Source organism: Petaurus breviceps, unplaced genomic scaffold (assembly GCF_028583685.1).
Source record: "Petaurus breviceps papuanus isolate PSGF00001 unplaced genomic scaffold, PetGlider_PUasm1.0 186, whole genome shotgun sequence".
NCBI classification, from domain to species: domain Eukaryota; kingdom Metazoa; phylum Chordata; class Mammalia; order Diprotodontia; family Petauridae; genus Petaurus; species Petaurus breviceps.
Genome location: NW_027185798.1, coordinates 18,373,046 through 18,387,035, shown reverse-complemented (window position 1 = coordinate 18,387,035; position 13,990 = coordinate 18,373,046). Strand labels below are relative to the sequence as shown.

The window sequence follows — 13,990 nt, the reverse complement described above, 5'->3', positions numbered from 1 at the left end:
TCTCTCTCTCTCTCTGTCTCTCTCTCTCTCTCTCTCTCTCTCTCTCTCTCTTTCTCTTTCCCCCTTCTTTTTCTCACCCCTTTTCCCCTTCTCTTCTCTCTTTCCTTTGCTCCCTTCTCTCCCTCCCATTCGTATACAGGACTCCGCTCTCCATTCCCAAATGTGACTGCTTTGTGGATCATCTCTCTGTCACACATCTTGAATCTCAGGTTGGCTTCTCCTAATGGCTGCTAACTTACTCCCCCAGCTGCTGTTCTCTACCTTCCTAACTACTTTGTAGCTAATTGCCTGGTATTTATTTTGTATTCATTCTGTATACTGCTCACATCTGTGCAGACCCCTCAATCCCTCCTCACCATGAGACAGTTGGTGCTTAGGGACTTGTCTGACCAAGCTCTAATTTACATGTTCACCTGGCTGGTTATTTAAGTCTCCCTTAATAAGTAAGTTCCTCAAAGGGCAAGGTCAGTTTTATTTCGTCAAGGCCTAGCACAGTGCTAGGCACATAGTTGGCTCTTAATGAATTCTGGTTGATTGACTAATTGCTTATAAGCCTGCTTCTGGGTGGCCTCTCCCCATCCATGAGCTGGTGGGTTCTGAAGGAACTTAAAAAAAAATTAGGCTAGGTTGACCATAATTAAAAAGTTAAATCCTCTAGCCAACAAAAATAGAAACCACCCACCTAGAGTGCCTTTGTCTAGCCTGCCTCCCCAGACCAAGGAGAAATGGTCCGTGGATTGCCAGGGCTTGCGGGTTTCTGTCCCCTTCATGACTGAAATCTGCAGCTCTTATGCTTTTCCTAGGAGCCTCTGCCAGGGCCTGACGCCACAGGGGCCACAGTGGTAGAGGAGGAAGACCCCTTCTTCAAAGTTCCTGTGAATAAGTTGGCATTGGCCGTCTCCAACTTTGGCTATGACCTTTACCGCCAGAAGTCCAGCGAGAGCCCCACAGCCAACGTGCTTTTGTCTCCACTGAGCGTGGCCACAGCTCTGTCTGCTCTCTCCCTGGGTGAGTTCTCCAACAATTCATCTAGGTGAAAGGGTTCCTAATCTGGTGTTCATGAGCTTGTTTTATCAATATTTGGAGAACTCTTTTCAGTATGATTGGTTTCCTTTTATCTTGTGTATTTATGGAATGTTCTTCCAAGCAGGGGGCCACAGGCTGCGCCAGACTGGTAAAGGGGTCCAGGACACAAAAACAAAGAAGAAATTCTGCTCTAGGACTTGTTCCCTTTGAGTGCAAAAGAGCAGAGAGGAGTAGAGAAAGCATTGGTTTTGGAGTCAGAGGACCTGAGTTCAAATTCTCCCTCTTGTACTTGCTATGTGACCACAGGCTGTCACTTGGGCTCTCTGGGTTTCGGTTTCCTCATGCGTAAAATTAGAGGTGGGATTAGATGGCCTCTGAGGACCCTTCCATTTATCACCTAGCTCTCTGCTCTTCTGAAGGTGAATCTTTAAATTAGAATTTGGTCAGACAGTGCCTGGAGTGCTACTGTCCCAGGGTAGGGAGGGACTAAGGAGCCAGGCCCAAGAATTGGATTGTGGATGTGTATGTATATAGGGGGAGGGCTATGTTAACATAATCATCTCATTAGGTAAAGGCTGTGACCAGCTTCTACCTGCTGACTGGGGGATATCTTGGGAAACTGATTATCCAGGTGACTTTTTCCCCTCTTCGCCTTGTTCCGCTTGGTTGTGTCCTTATTTCCAGGGACAACAACCATTCTCTAGGGATGGGTACCCCATACCTTTTCTTAGTCACCTATGCTTCATCATACTGAAAAATTTTTTTAAAGTCTTCCTTATGTCCAACTAGAATCTTTCCTAGTATGATATATAACTATATATATATATCCATTTTGATCATTTAGACATGGGAAATAATTACTTAGTATTACACCTAGGTGGCACAGATAGAGTGCCAGGCCTGGAGTCAGGAAAACTCATCTTCCTGGGCTCAAATCTGGCTTCAGATACTTACTAGCTGCATGACCTTGGAAAAGTCACTTAACCCTGTTTACCTCAGTTTCCTCATCTTGCAAAAATGAGCTAGAGAAGGAAATGGCCAACCACTCCAGTATCTTGGCCAAGAAAACCCCAGATGGGGTCATGAAGAGTTGGACATGAATGAAAAACAAATGAACAACAAAACCGCGTCTTGCAGCCAAGATCCTTCTTTTTCTCTTAGATCATGGACTGAACCCCACATCCTTCAGTAAAGTGAAAAGTCAGAAGCCCTGGGTTCAAATTTTGGCTAGGTTGCTTACCTTGGGCAAGACTTTTCACTTCCCTGGGTCTCGGCTTTCTCTTCTGTCCAGTGAAGGGATTGGTTGTGATTATCTGCCCATAAAGTTCCCTTCCCGAACTAAGCTTCTGATTCCATGATCTGTGATCACCACATGGCAGGTGCTGAGCAGAGGACAGAATCCACCATTCACCGCGCTCTCTACTATGATCTGATTACCAACCCAGACATTCACAGCACTTACAAGGAACTCCTGGCCTCTGTCACTGCTTCTCAGAAGAATCTAAAGAGTGCTTCCCGTATCGTCTTAGAAAAAAGTAAGTCTTTGTCCTCAGTGGCAGAAAGAGAATAGCCATTGGTTCCTGGGTCCTGTATGTGTCCTCTGGGACTGGACCTGGCACTCTGGTCCTACTGCATTAAGGAGAGGATGGTGAGCATGGCATTTGCTGATACCAGGGGGATGCACGGGCAGCCCAGAGCACCAGCCACGGTGGGCTCAGCATGGTAGGCTGACAATGGTATTAGATGATGTTGGGCGCTGACAGGTAGATGGAATAGCAAGAAGGAGGATGGGTCTGTTGCAGGAAAATTCCCTCAAAAAACTCTTTGAAAAATCAATTGATCAACAAGCATTTATTTATTTAAGAAGTTTTTATTGTCTTTTGTTTTTTTCTATCACAATAGTTTTCCTTTTGCCCCTCCCTCTCCTTCTCCCAGAGAGCTATCCTATATAATAAATAATATTCTTTTAAGAGAAAAAAGAGTACATTTAATTGTAGCCTTCTCTAGGGCAGGATGGGGAGGGAGGGAGAAAAAAAAAGTGTATAGCAGAAAACAAAAGGAAACTTAGAAGGAAGCACAGAAAATCAGGGTAACTTTGAAAATAAGGTGTAGTATTTGTTACATAGTTTTTTTTTAAGTAAACAGTTTGAAATAAAATTTCATGGTTTTATGTGGAATCTCCTCTTTATGTTGTGTTGTGTATGTGGATATGTTCTTTTTTTATTTAAGTTTAAAATGAATTTTAAAAATTTAAAAAGAAATTAAAAAGAGGAAAAAATCAGCATAACTGGCTTATGCTTTAAAAAAGTCTGAAAATACATGCAGTATATGACTCTTGTAGATTTCCCATTTCTGCCAAGGGGAAGGGTGCAGGTGTCATTTCATATCTCTTTTTCTGTGACATGCTCAGTCTTTATAATTTTCAGTAAACATTTATTAAGTACCTACTGTGTGCCAAGCACCAAACCAGGTGCTGGGGAAAGAAAGTCTGAGTTGTGCATGCTACAAGAAGAGGCTGAGGAAGTGCCCTGGGGAGTTAGTCCAAGCCCATGTATGGTGACCCACATCCTGGGCCTATCATGTTTCAAGGTCAAAGAACTAGACACTGTTCTTCTACACTAACCATCTCTTTGCTCCCTAGAGCTGAGGATAAAATCTGGGTTTGTCACGACACTGGAAAAGTCTTATGGGACAAGGCCCAGGATCCTGACAGGCAACTCACGGATCGATCTCCAGGAGATGAACAACTGGGTTCAGGCTCAGACAAAAGGGAAAATCTCCAGGTCTTCCAGAGATCTGCCCAGCGACGTCAGCATTCTCCTCTTTTCTGTGGCTCACTTCAAAGGTGAGAACCCAGAAATGCTTGTTGTCAGCCAAGGGGTGGCTCTGGGGATTAGGGGTCCCATCAGTCTGCCTTCATTTTATTTATAGTTGAGCAAACTGAGTCCTGCCCAGTGTTGAAGAATGAGCCTGGAGCAGGACATTTTCTGCTTAATCAAAGGGAAATTTTATCACTTGAGGCTGTGAAGGGAGTATGTCAAGCATACAGAGGAGGGTTAAGGAGATGCTTTGCCCCAAGCTATGCAAGGGTTAACAGTCTGGTATTCTTTAAAGATTAAAAAACAAAGAAAATGGAGGTCTTAACTTAAGAAAGTAAAGTCATAATAAGTTAGGGAATTCTAGGAGTATTCAGTAGGTAGAGCACTAGGCCTAGAGTTAGGAAAGTCTGAGTTCAAACCTGGCCTCAGACACTTACTAGTTGTATGACCCTGGGCAAGTCACTTAACTGTTTGTCTCATTTTCCCCATCTTGTAAAATGAGCTGGAGAAAGAAATGGCCAACCATTCCAGTGTCTTTGCCAAGAAAGCCCCTAAATGGGTTCATAGAAATACAGAAATGACAGAAAAATGGCTGAACAACAACAAAAAATTCAAAATGGAATCTCTGGGGCACAAATCTATTAGAAAGTTTTTGAAGTTTTAAAGAAAAAAAGGAAAAAATATGAATGACTACATAGTGAGTTCCATAAGCAAAGTCAACATTTCTATTTGTTCTCCTTAGAGACAGCAAGTTTTCCCATGGGAAGGGCCTTTCTTATGGTCCTTCAGGAAAGTAATACCTAATTTACCCATAATCCTTTGCAGTAAAGCCAAGCTCCCAGGAACACAACAGCAAAAAAGCAGGCCTACAATCAGGGGTGTGCTGGAGCCAGGTCAAAGAGGCCTAAGAGCTGATTACTGTCACCATTTATACCTCAGAAATAGGCAAACACTGCAAATCAGGGCTTGGTTTATTGTTCTGTTGATTGTCTAGACTTAAGAAAGTGAAAGAGAAAAATGTAAATTATGGAGATTGTTGTTGGAGTGTGTTGTGAGTACATTTTTGTTGGAATGTGTTGTGAGTACATTCCCCCTCCCTCTAAAAAGCTGATTGTTAAACATTTATCAGTACACTACTGCCTAGACTCTTGATTCTACATCAGAGTTGGAGAGGTCATCCAAAGTAGCAGTCAGAATTCAAACCCAGGTCCTCTGACTCCACATCTAACACTCTCTTTCCATCATATTATAAGCTGCCTCTCTTTGGTACATGTCCTACGTCTGCCATTTCATAGTTGTGGGACCCTGGGCAAGGCACCTCAGTTTCCTCATCTACAAAATGGAAATAATAATCCTGCATGACACAGAGGGCAGAGCTGAGCCAAGTCCAAAAATCTCAAATTGTTGGAGAAATAAAATTTCCCAGTGTGAACAAGGGAGAAACTCTCCATTCACTCCAAAAACATTTATCCAGTGCCTACTATGTCTCAGGTGCTGTAGTATCAGGAACAACCACCACAAAATGAAATTGTTCCTGCTCTCAAGGAGCTTACATTCTGTTGGGAGAAACATACACTTATAAGTATGTCAGTTATATCCAAAGCAGAGTGATTTGGTGGGAGGCACTGGCAATTGGAGGAATTAGGAAAGATCGCTTAGAGGAGGTGACATGCCCAGAAATATGAAGGAATTTAAGATATGGAGGTGAGCCACATTGTGCGATGGCTGACTTTGATAGACTCAGTTCTTCTCAGCAATGCAAGGACCTAAAACAATTCCAAAGGACTCATGATGGAAAATTCCATCCACATCCAGAGAAAGAACGATGGAGTCTGAATGCACACTGTGGCTGTTACTATGTACAATGTTCTCCTGGTTCTGTTCTCAATCAGCATCAGTTCATATAAGTCTTTCCAGGTTTTTCTGAAGTCTGTCTACTCCTAAGTTCTTATAGCATGATAGTATTCCACTACATTCATATACCACAACTTGTTCAGTCATTCCCCAATTGATGGGCATCCCCTCAATTTCCAATTTTTTGCCACCATGAAAGGAGCTGCTATAAATATTTTTGTACGTATGGGTCAGAAGATTTGGTTTTTAATTGGCCTGTGATTTCAGGTCCTGGTGAAGGAATCCTCATTACTAACACAATTCTTTGCAATTTATAGTCTTTTTTTTTTTTTTTTGCAATCAGAGTTAGGTGACTTGCCCAAGGTCATGCAGCTATTACGTGTCTGAGGTCACATTTGAACTCAGGTCCCCCTGATTCCAGGGCTGGTGCTCTATCCACTTCACCACCTAGCCACCCCTACTCAACTTATGGTTTTACAGAATTGCCCCAGCACTGAGCTGTTAGGTGACTTGCCCAGTGTTGCCCAGCCAGGATGTCAGAGTTTTTTTGACCTCATGTCTTCCTAACTCCTCCATGTGTGCTCCTTCACACTTTTATCCTGTGTGGGTCCCTTCCCCACTGATGGGCCAGCACTCTATTCACTATGAAGCTGCCTTGGGGGCAAATGGCCTTCTGCCCTCCCCCATATATGCATGCACATATATATATATATATATACACATATATATGTATATGTTCCAGGGAGGGGGAATGTGGGGCTTCATGCCAACTAGTGGTAGTGGACACAGAGAACCCCTTCAGGTATGTCCCCACAGCCATGGGCAGATGACCTAGACAAACTGAAGTCTGGGACTGTCTTTTTTTGTGGTGGAGGAAGCCAGGGCCAGCCTGTGAAGTGGGACAGAAGGCCATGTGGCTGGCAGTGATGGGCATTCTGGGACGGTTTCCGTCTGCCAGTGAGAAGGAGGAAGGCTGGCTCCACGAGCCTCTGGAAGCAGCTGGATGGCGCCCTTGCTTCAAGCACTGACTTCCAGGAATGTATTTTGGTTCCAGATCTCAGCAGGAGAGCCGAGAGTAGGAGAAGCAGTTGGTGAATTAGCATTTCAAAGCAGCATGAAATTGGTCCTTAGGTTCTCACCCTGGCATTCCTACGGACTGGTTATTTGAGGGCAAGATGCTTCCCTCCTGGCTTTTAGCAGAATCCCAGCCTCTTAGTTCCAACCCCTTCCCTTCATCAGTTTCCTATTTATTCTGTATGCATCGTAACTGTCCATAGCTGTGTGCTCAGCATCTTCCCTGAGCGACTGTGAGCTCCTTGGGGAGGGGGCTGTCTATTAGCTTTCTTTGTGTCCCCAGCATTTAATATAGGGCCCGACACATAGTAGCTGCTCAATAAATACATATTGACTGATTGAATTCCCCTTCCTCTGGGCTTCCCTTCCCTTCTCTGTAATAACAAAAACAGTCAATTTAAACCAATAAGCATTTGTTTATCAAGCACCTACTACTATGTTCTGTGGGCAGCTAGCTAGGTGGTACAGTGGACAGTGCTGGGCCTGGAGTCAAAAAGTCCAAATCTAGCCTCAGACACTAGCTGTGTGACCCTGGGCAAGTCACTTAACCCTGTAGGCCTCAGTTTTCTCATCTGTAAAATGAGCTGGAGAAGAAAATGGCAAGCCCCTCCAGTCTCTGCCACGAAAACCCCACCAAGAGTTGGACACAACTGAAAATTATTCAACAATCACCGTCATGTTTCAGGCAGTATGCTAAGTTTCAAAGAGAGGCAAAAGGCAGTCTGTGCCTTCAAACAGGGAGGCATGGGGCTAACAGCTATGGACAAATAAGGTACATGCAGGATAAATTTTGGGGAGTTTGAGAGGGAAGGCACTAAGATAAAGGAGTCCTAAGAAAGGCTGCTTGCAGGAGATGGGATTTTAGCTTATATGTGAAGGTAGGGCCTGGATCTGTGGTTTTATTCATACAGGCAGCTGGTGGTGAAGCAGACAGAGCACTGGCCCTGGGGTTAGGAAGATCTGGGTTCAAATTTGACTTCAGGCACTAGCTGGGTGAGCCTGGGCAAGTCAGTTAAGCTCTTCTAGTCTCAGTTCCCTCATCTGTTAATTGAGGCTAATAATAGCAGCTATCTTGTTGTGAGGATAACCTATGTAAAGACCTACATTATTAGCTAGCATAAGGAACTCTAAGGTGAGGAATCTCTCTCCACCAATGCAGGCTAGTCTTGGAGGGCAGCCCACAGCACTAGGAAGTTAAACAACATGCCCAGGGTGACACAATCAGATTTATCACTTCTAATACGAAATGATAGTGTCTTTACACTAATTTTATAAAAGGGGTCTTGCCCCCACCCAACCCTGAGCCCCATTTACCTTCCTCCCTTTTATTATTATAATGACTCCTCTGGTGGCCTGACCTACGATTTCTAGCCTTTGACTCCTCCTGGCCATGTGGTCCTGGCCAGTTGACTTGAACTCTAGAGGCTCCAGGCAAAAGTCTAAGACCCTACATTGCAGAGTCGGTGCTGGTCCATGGTGGCTAGAAAACTCTTCCAAGACCTTCCCGATGCAATGAAATTATTGGTCCAGTTTTAAAAACAAACAAACAAAAAACCAAAAGAGGCTCATCCTTCTGTATGACTTCCATGGTTTACAAAGTGTTCCACTTGCATGATCTCACTCCATTCCCAAAACCACCTTGTGGGGGAGGGGCTATCACCCCCTTTCCATAGACAAGGAAACACAGAGAGGGTGACTTGTCCAGGTGAGAGTCTGAGGTGGCATTCAGGCCTATATTCTTTATTATTCTGGTCCAGGGGTTCATCCACTACCCCACTGTGGGTGACAGGAGGGTCTCTAAGGCCCCTCCTAGGTCTAAAACCCCATTATTTGAAATGATCTTGTCTGTAGACTAGTTTTGTAAAAGGATTCTGTGCCCTTCCTCCCTCCGCCCAAAAAAGAGAAGCCAAAGTCTTTCCTCCCAGTTTCCTCTCCTCCCAGACTGCTACAAAAATGTGTGTTACTTCAGAGGGAGGCAGTGTGGTATAGTGGAGGAGCATGGGCCTTGGGAGTTGGAGGCCTGTTTCTGACACTTCCTGTTTGTCTGACTAGGGGCAAGGTGCTTAATCTCTTCTGGCCATTGCTTCATCTTGAAAATGAAGGGTTTGGGGCAGATGATCTCTCCAGTGTGGCTCTTATTTATATCAAAATGCCAAAATTGGCTTCTTTCTTTCTAATGCTACTTTTTTTTGGAGGGGGGAAGGCAGGGCAATTGGAGTTAAGTGACTTGCCCAAGGTCACATGGCTAGTTTTGTGTTAAATGTCTGAGACCACATTTGAACTCAGGTCCTCTTGACTCTAGGGCCAGTGCTTTATTCACTGCGCCACCTAGCCACCCCCATCTAGTTTTCTTAAGGCCTAGTATGAACCCACTGCTTCCTTTAGTTTGACTTTCCTGGTCCCTGCTTTACTTGCTTTGCTGAAAGGTCCCTGTCTGATGTCTCTTTCCAGGGCAGTGGGTGACAAAGTTTGACTCCAGAAAGACTTCACTTCAGGATTTCCACTTGGATGAAGACAGGACCATCAGGGTCCCCATGATGTCAGACCCCAAGGCCATCCTTCGCTATGGCCTGGACTCTGACCTCAACTGCAAGGTCTGTCTGGCAGTGGGGCTGATTTAGGGGAGGTGAAGGTCACATGTGGAGCAAGTGGTTTGAATGGTCCTTTGACTCCCAATCCAGAGGGTCGTTATCCCCATTTTATAGATGATATGAATGAGATTCAGAGAGGGGGAAGAGACTATCTCATGGTCCCACCAGAAATGTTAGAGCTTAGATGCAGTGCTGGAAGCATTTATTGAGTGCCTACTGTATGCCTGGCACTGTGTTAAGTCCTTGGGATACAAGGAAAGGCAAACAACAGTTCCTCCCCTGGCGGATCTCAGTGGGGAGGAATATTTGCAAATAAGATACAGACAAGGTGAGTTGGAGAGGATGGAGGGGAGGCTTTAGTATAGCTAGGAGACAGAGAATAGAGGGGCTAGAGAGAGAGGGTACTGCCATTCCTGCTCCCCAGGGTCAGCCAACAAAGATAGAAGGACGGAGCCAAATGGACCACAAGGGTCTTCCTTTTCTTTTTGCTTTTTGGAGAGCCATTGGGGTTAAGTGACTTGCCCAAGGTCACATGGCTAGTTTAGCTTTTTGTGTGTTAAGTGTCTGAGGCTGGATTTGAACTCAGGTCCTCTCAACTCCAGGGCCAGTGCTCTATTCACTGCACCACCTAGCTGCCCCATGAGGCCTTCCTTTTCTCCCCCCAACCAGAAACACCCTCAGCTCGCAAAGAGAAAGAAGTGGAAGAAAGGGGGAGCTCGAGAGAAGGGCCACAGGGTAGCCCCAAGTCCTGGAGAAGGAGCTGAGGACCTTCCTTTTAGTTCGACTCCCCTCCTTTTCCAGAGAAGCCAGGAGATGTGCCCAAGCTTTTGCGCATTGGCACCTGAGCTCTCCACTTTCTACTTCATGGTAGCACACTTCCTTCTGTCCGTTATGGCAGCTCACTAATGCCATCCTTCCTAAATATCAGAAAAGTAGCCCTCGGTAAATTAATTATCACCAGCTCTGACTGAGTGAAATCTGAATGAGTGACATTTTGCGGTGTGTTCCTTGTGCGTGTGCTAGAGGTACCTGTCATGTGCACGTGTGAGTGCCAGACTGGGGGGACAGCCTGGACAAAGGCCTAAGATGGGGTGGGAGATGGAAGGGAGTGGATGTGGGGCAGCAAGTAGGGTAGCTGGACTGAATGCTTCAGTGGGGGTGCATGATGGGGGAGCATCCTGGAAAGACTGGCCATGCCAGGTGGGGAAGGGCTTTAAATGCTAAACAGGAGAGTTGGTATTTGACCCTAGAAGCTGGTTGGCCTTGGGGGGAAAGGAGAGACTCAGAATCTAATTCCAATTCCACCTGCCCATTGTTGTCTTGGCTGAGAATTCCTTCCAAGTACCGTTGGTTTCAGGCTATGGTAAGAAAGCAGTTGAATGTTTCATTTCCTGTTCCCCCAATGAAAAACAAGAAGCTTGTTTGTGGCAGCAGCAGCAGGAGAAAGTGGTTACCAGGTGTCCATGCAGAAGGACTCATAGGCACTTGGCTAAAGAGCAGATTTCAGAGCTGGAAGGGACCTCAGAGATTAGGGAGTCTGTCTCCTCATCTGACAGAGAGGTAGAAGCCAAGGCCCAGAAAGGATGAGTTACTTGCCTAAGGTCACACAGCAGCAGAACTGAGATTCAAACCTAGGTCCTCCGACCCTCCGTCCCATATTGGTCCCTCTAGGGGGACCTAGTTCTCCTGCCTATATTGTGTTTGTGCATAGTTGTTTGCATGCTGTTTACCCCATTTGACTGGGAGCTCCTTGTGGGCAGGACCAATCTTTGTCTTTCCTTGTATCCCAGCACTAAACATGTTGCCTGGTCTGCAGCAGGTGATTAATAAATGTTGAGTGACTGACTGGACCATGCTATCTGCCATGGAGACGTTGGGATAATTGTGGTGGTAGGGCTGGTGATGAAGGGTGAGTCCCCCACATAAACGCTAGCAGGAGATATGGTGGCTGTGTATGTGGGAGTATGCATGTGTGTAGGCGCACATATACATGTGATCCCCATCCCCATTAACCTTGGAATGCTTCTTTCTGCCTCCTCAGATAGCCCAGCTGCCCTTGAGCGGAAGCATGACTATAATTTTCTTCCTGCCTGTGAGAGTGACCCAAAACTTGACCATGATTGAGGAGAGTCTCACTTCCGAGTTTGTCCATGATATTGACAGGGAACTGAAGACCATCCAGGCTGTGCTGACCGTGCCTAAGATCAAGCTGACCCATGATGGTGAAATCACTGAAACTGTGAAACAGCTGAGTAAGTGGGCAAGCAGTGGACCCTACCTCAGGTGACACAAACAATGGGGCACAGCACAGATTTTAGGGATGGAAAAACCTTAGACACCATTTGGTTCAACTCTTGCATTTGACAAAGGAGGAAACGGAGGCCCCCATAGGTTAGGTGACTTGTCCAAGGTCGCACAGGGTAGTCAGGGACAGAAATGGGATTTGAACCCCTTTCCTCTATGGTGAACAGGGCAGTTTGGCTGGGTAGAAATGTGTAAATGGAAGCACTATCATCTATCTGTATGTATATATGTATATACATGTGTATATATCTATACACCTACTCCTATACACATGGTTATATATGTGTGTCTGTGTATGTATATGTGTGTGTATCCAGAGGATACACATTATAAAAGGATTTAGATGCCAAGCAGGGGAGTCTGTATTTGATTCCACAGGCGTGAGGAAACTGCTGAGCATTTCTGGGATGCCTTGGGTTTTACAAAGCTCTTTTCTCACCCTGGTCCTGGGAGGCAGGGAATAAATAATAACCAACATTTGAACAGTGTTTGTTTTTAAAGTTTGCAAAGAGCTTTAACATGCATTATCCCATTTGAGACCTCATAACGACTTAGAGAGGGAGGTAGTGGAAGTCTTATCATACCCGTTTTACAGAGAAGGTAAGTGAGGCCCAGAGAAGGGGTGCAAATACATATTATCCCTGTTGGGCATGTGTGGAAAATAAGACTTCAGGGAGGTTAAGTGGCTTGCCCCAGAATGCCCAGCTAGTATCCAAACTGAGATGTCTACCCAGGTCTTGTGGCCCTGAGTTGTGTTCTTTCCACATTATGGGGAGGGAGCCGAACACCAGTGATTCAGGACTGAGATGGTTCCCTAATCTGAGCAGCTGTGGGGATTTTTGAGGTTGGACTCCTCCCCATCCAGTCTCCTGAAATCCTGGATAACTTGGGCACTACAAGTTGGCAGGAAGGGCAAGGCCTCTCACTGCCTGTTCCCGTGGACCTTGTCAGCTCAGATCACTCACCTCTTTCCTGAAGACACCCCTTTGGCTCCACTGACACAGCCCCAGGCTCGTTCAAGCCTACATCACTTCTCACCTGAACTATGGCAATGGCTTCCTCACTGGTGTCCCTCCCTCCTGTCTCTCCTCATCCCAATTCTTCCTTTGCTCAGCTGCCAAAGGGATTTTCCTAAAGCAGACACACACACTCAATGTTAAATGAAGGCCACCTGATTTGGAGTTAGAGGACCTGTTTTCTTCTTCTTCCCTTCCTCCCTCTTTTCTTTCTTTCTTCTGCTTCTTAAGTCACTAAATCTCCCAAGCCTCGGTTTCTCATCTCTGAAGGGGGAGTAATAAAGACACCTGCCTCATGGGGTTGTTGCCAAGTACAAATGAAATAAGGCATATGACACATTTTGCCAACCTTGAAGTACTTGATAAATGGCTGTGATTACTGTTATATTAGTAGAAGTTTCATGTGATTTGGGCCACATATGGCCTCTCTGGGCCGGCTTCCCCATTTGTAAAATGAAAGTTAGACTAGGGGACTTCTCAGGTACCTTCCTGCTTTCAGTATCTGAGCATCTAATCTCTAAGGTCCCTTGTGGGGACCTGAGATTCAGTCTGGTGTAATGAAAAGAACCCAGATCTGGAAGCTCAGGGTTCAGATCCTGATTCTGAACTTGCCATCACAGCTTTATAGCTGGAAGGGCCCTTCGAGATCATCTAGCATAACCCCCTCCCCCCATTTTACTGAGGGCTTGAGGGCCTGACTGGCCACACAGGTTTTGGAGGCAGAGGCAGGTTGCTACAAACCCAGGATTGGCTCCAATGAATGATGCTCTCTTCTTGCGTTCTATGTGACCAGAAGCAGGTCCCTTAATATTTCTGGGCAGCAGTTTTCTCTTCAGTAAAAGGGCTGGGGATGGCCCTGAAGGTCCCTTCCAGCCCCAGGCCCAAACTCTCCCTGTGGCTTCTCACAGCAATCTCTTCTCTCTTTAGAGCTCCAGTCCTTGTTTGATGCCCCAGATTTCAGCAAGATCACGGGCAAACCCATCAAACTCACTCAGGTGGAACACAGGGCGGCCTTTGAATGGAATGAGGACGGGGCAGGAACCGGGCCCAGCCCCAGCGTCCAACCGGCTCGCCTCACCTTCCCTCTGGACTACCACCTAAACAAGCCTTTTATCTTTGTTCTCCGGGACACAGACACTGGGGCCCTTCTCTTCATCGGCAAAGTCTTGGACCCCAGGGGCCCCTGAGTGGCCCAGGGCAAAGAGGAAAACCAGGCTGACTGGTGCATGTGCTGTCCGTGGGCTGACCCGCGACTTTCCCACACGCTCTGCAATAAAGGTGGTCATGTGAGCCTCTGGGAACTTCC

The 13,990-nt window shown here is 46.0% G+C and overlaps 1 protein-coding gene across 1 annotated transcript in view; it reads left to right on the top strand.

Moving 5' to 3' along the window:
- Nucleotides 1-13,985, top strand: part of SERPINF1 (serpin family F member 1) — a 24,836-nt gene extending 10,851 nt beyond the window's left edge. The window contains exons 3-8 of the mRNA XM_069089661.1: nucleotides 804-1,008; nucleotides 2,406-2,561; nucleotides 3,668-3,871; nucleotides 9,225-9,367; nucleotides 11,406-11,616; nucleotides 13,612-13,985. Coding sequence (XP_068945762.1) covers nucleotides 804-1,008; nucleotides 2,406-2,561; nucleotides 3,668-3,871; nucleotides 9,225-9,367; nucleotides 11,406-11,616; nucleotides 13,612-13,871 — 1,179 coding nt within the window. The 3' untranslated portion in view covers nucleotides 13,872-13,985. The remainder of the gene's footprint in view (nucleotides 1-803; nucleotides 1,009-2,405; nucleotides 2,562-3,667; nucleotides 3,872-9,224; nucleotides 9,368-11,405; nucleotides 11,617-13,611) is intronic.
- The last annotated feature ends 5 nt before the right edge of the window (nucleotides 13,986-13,990 follow it).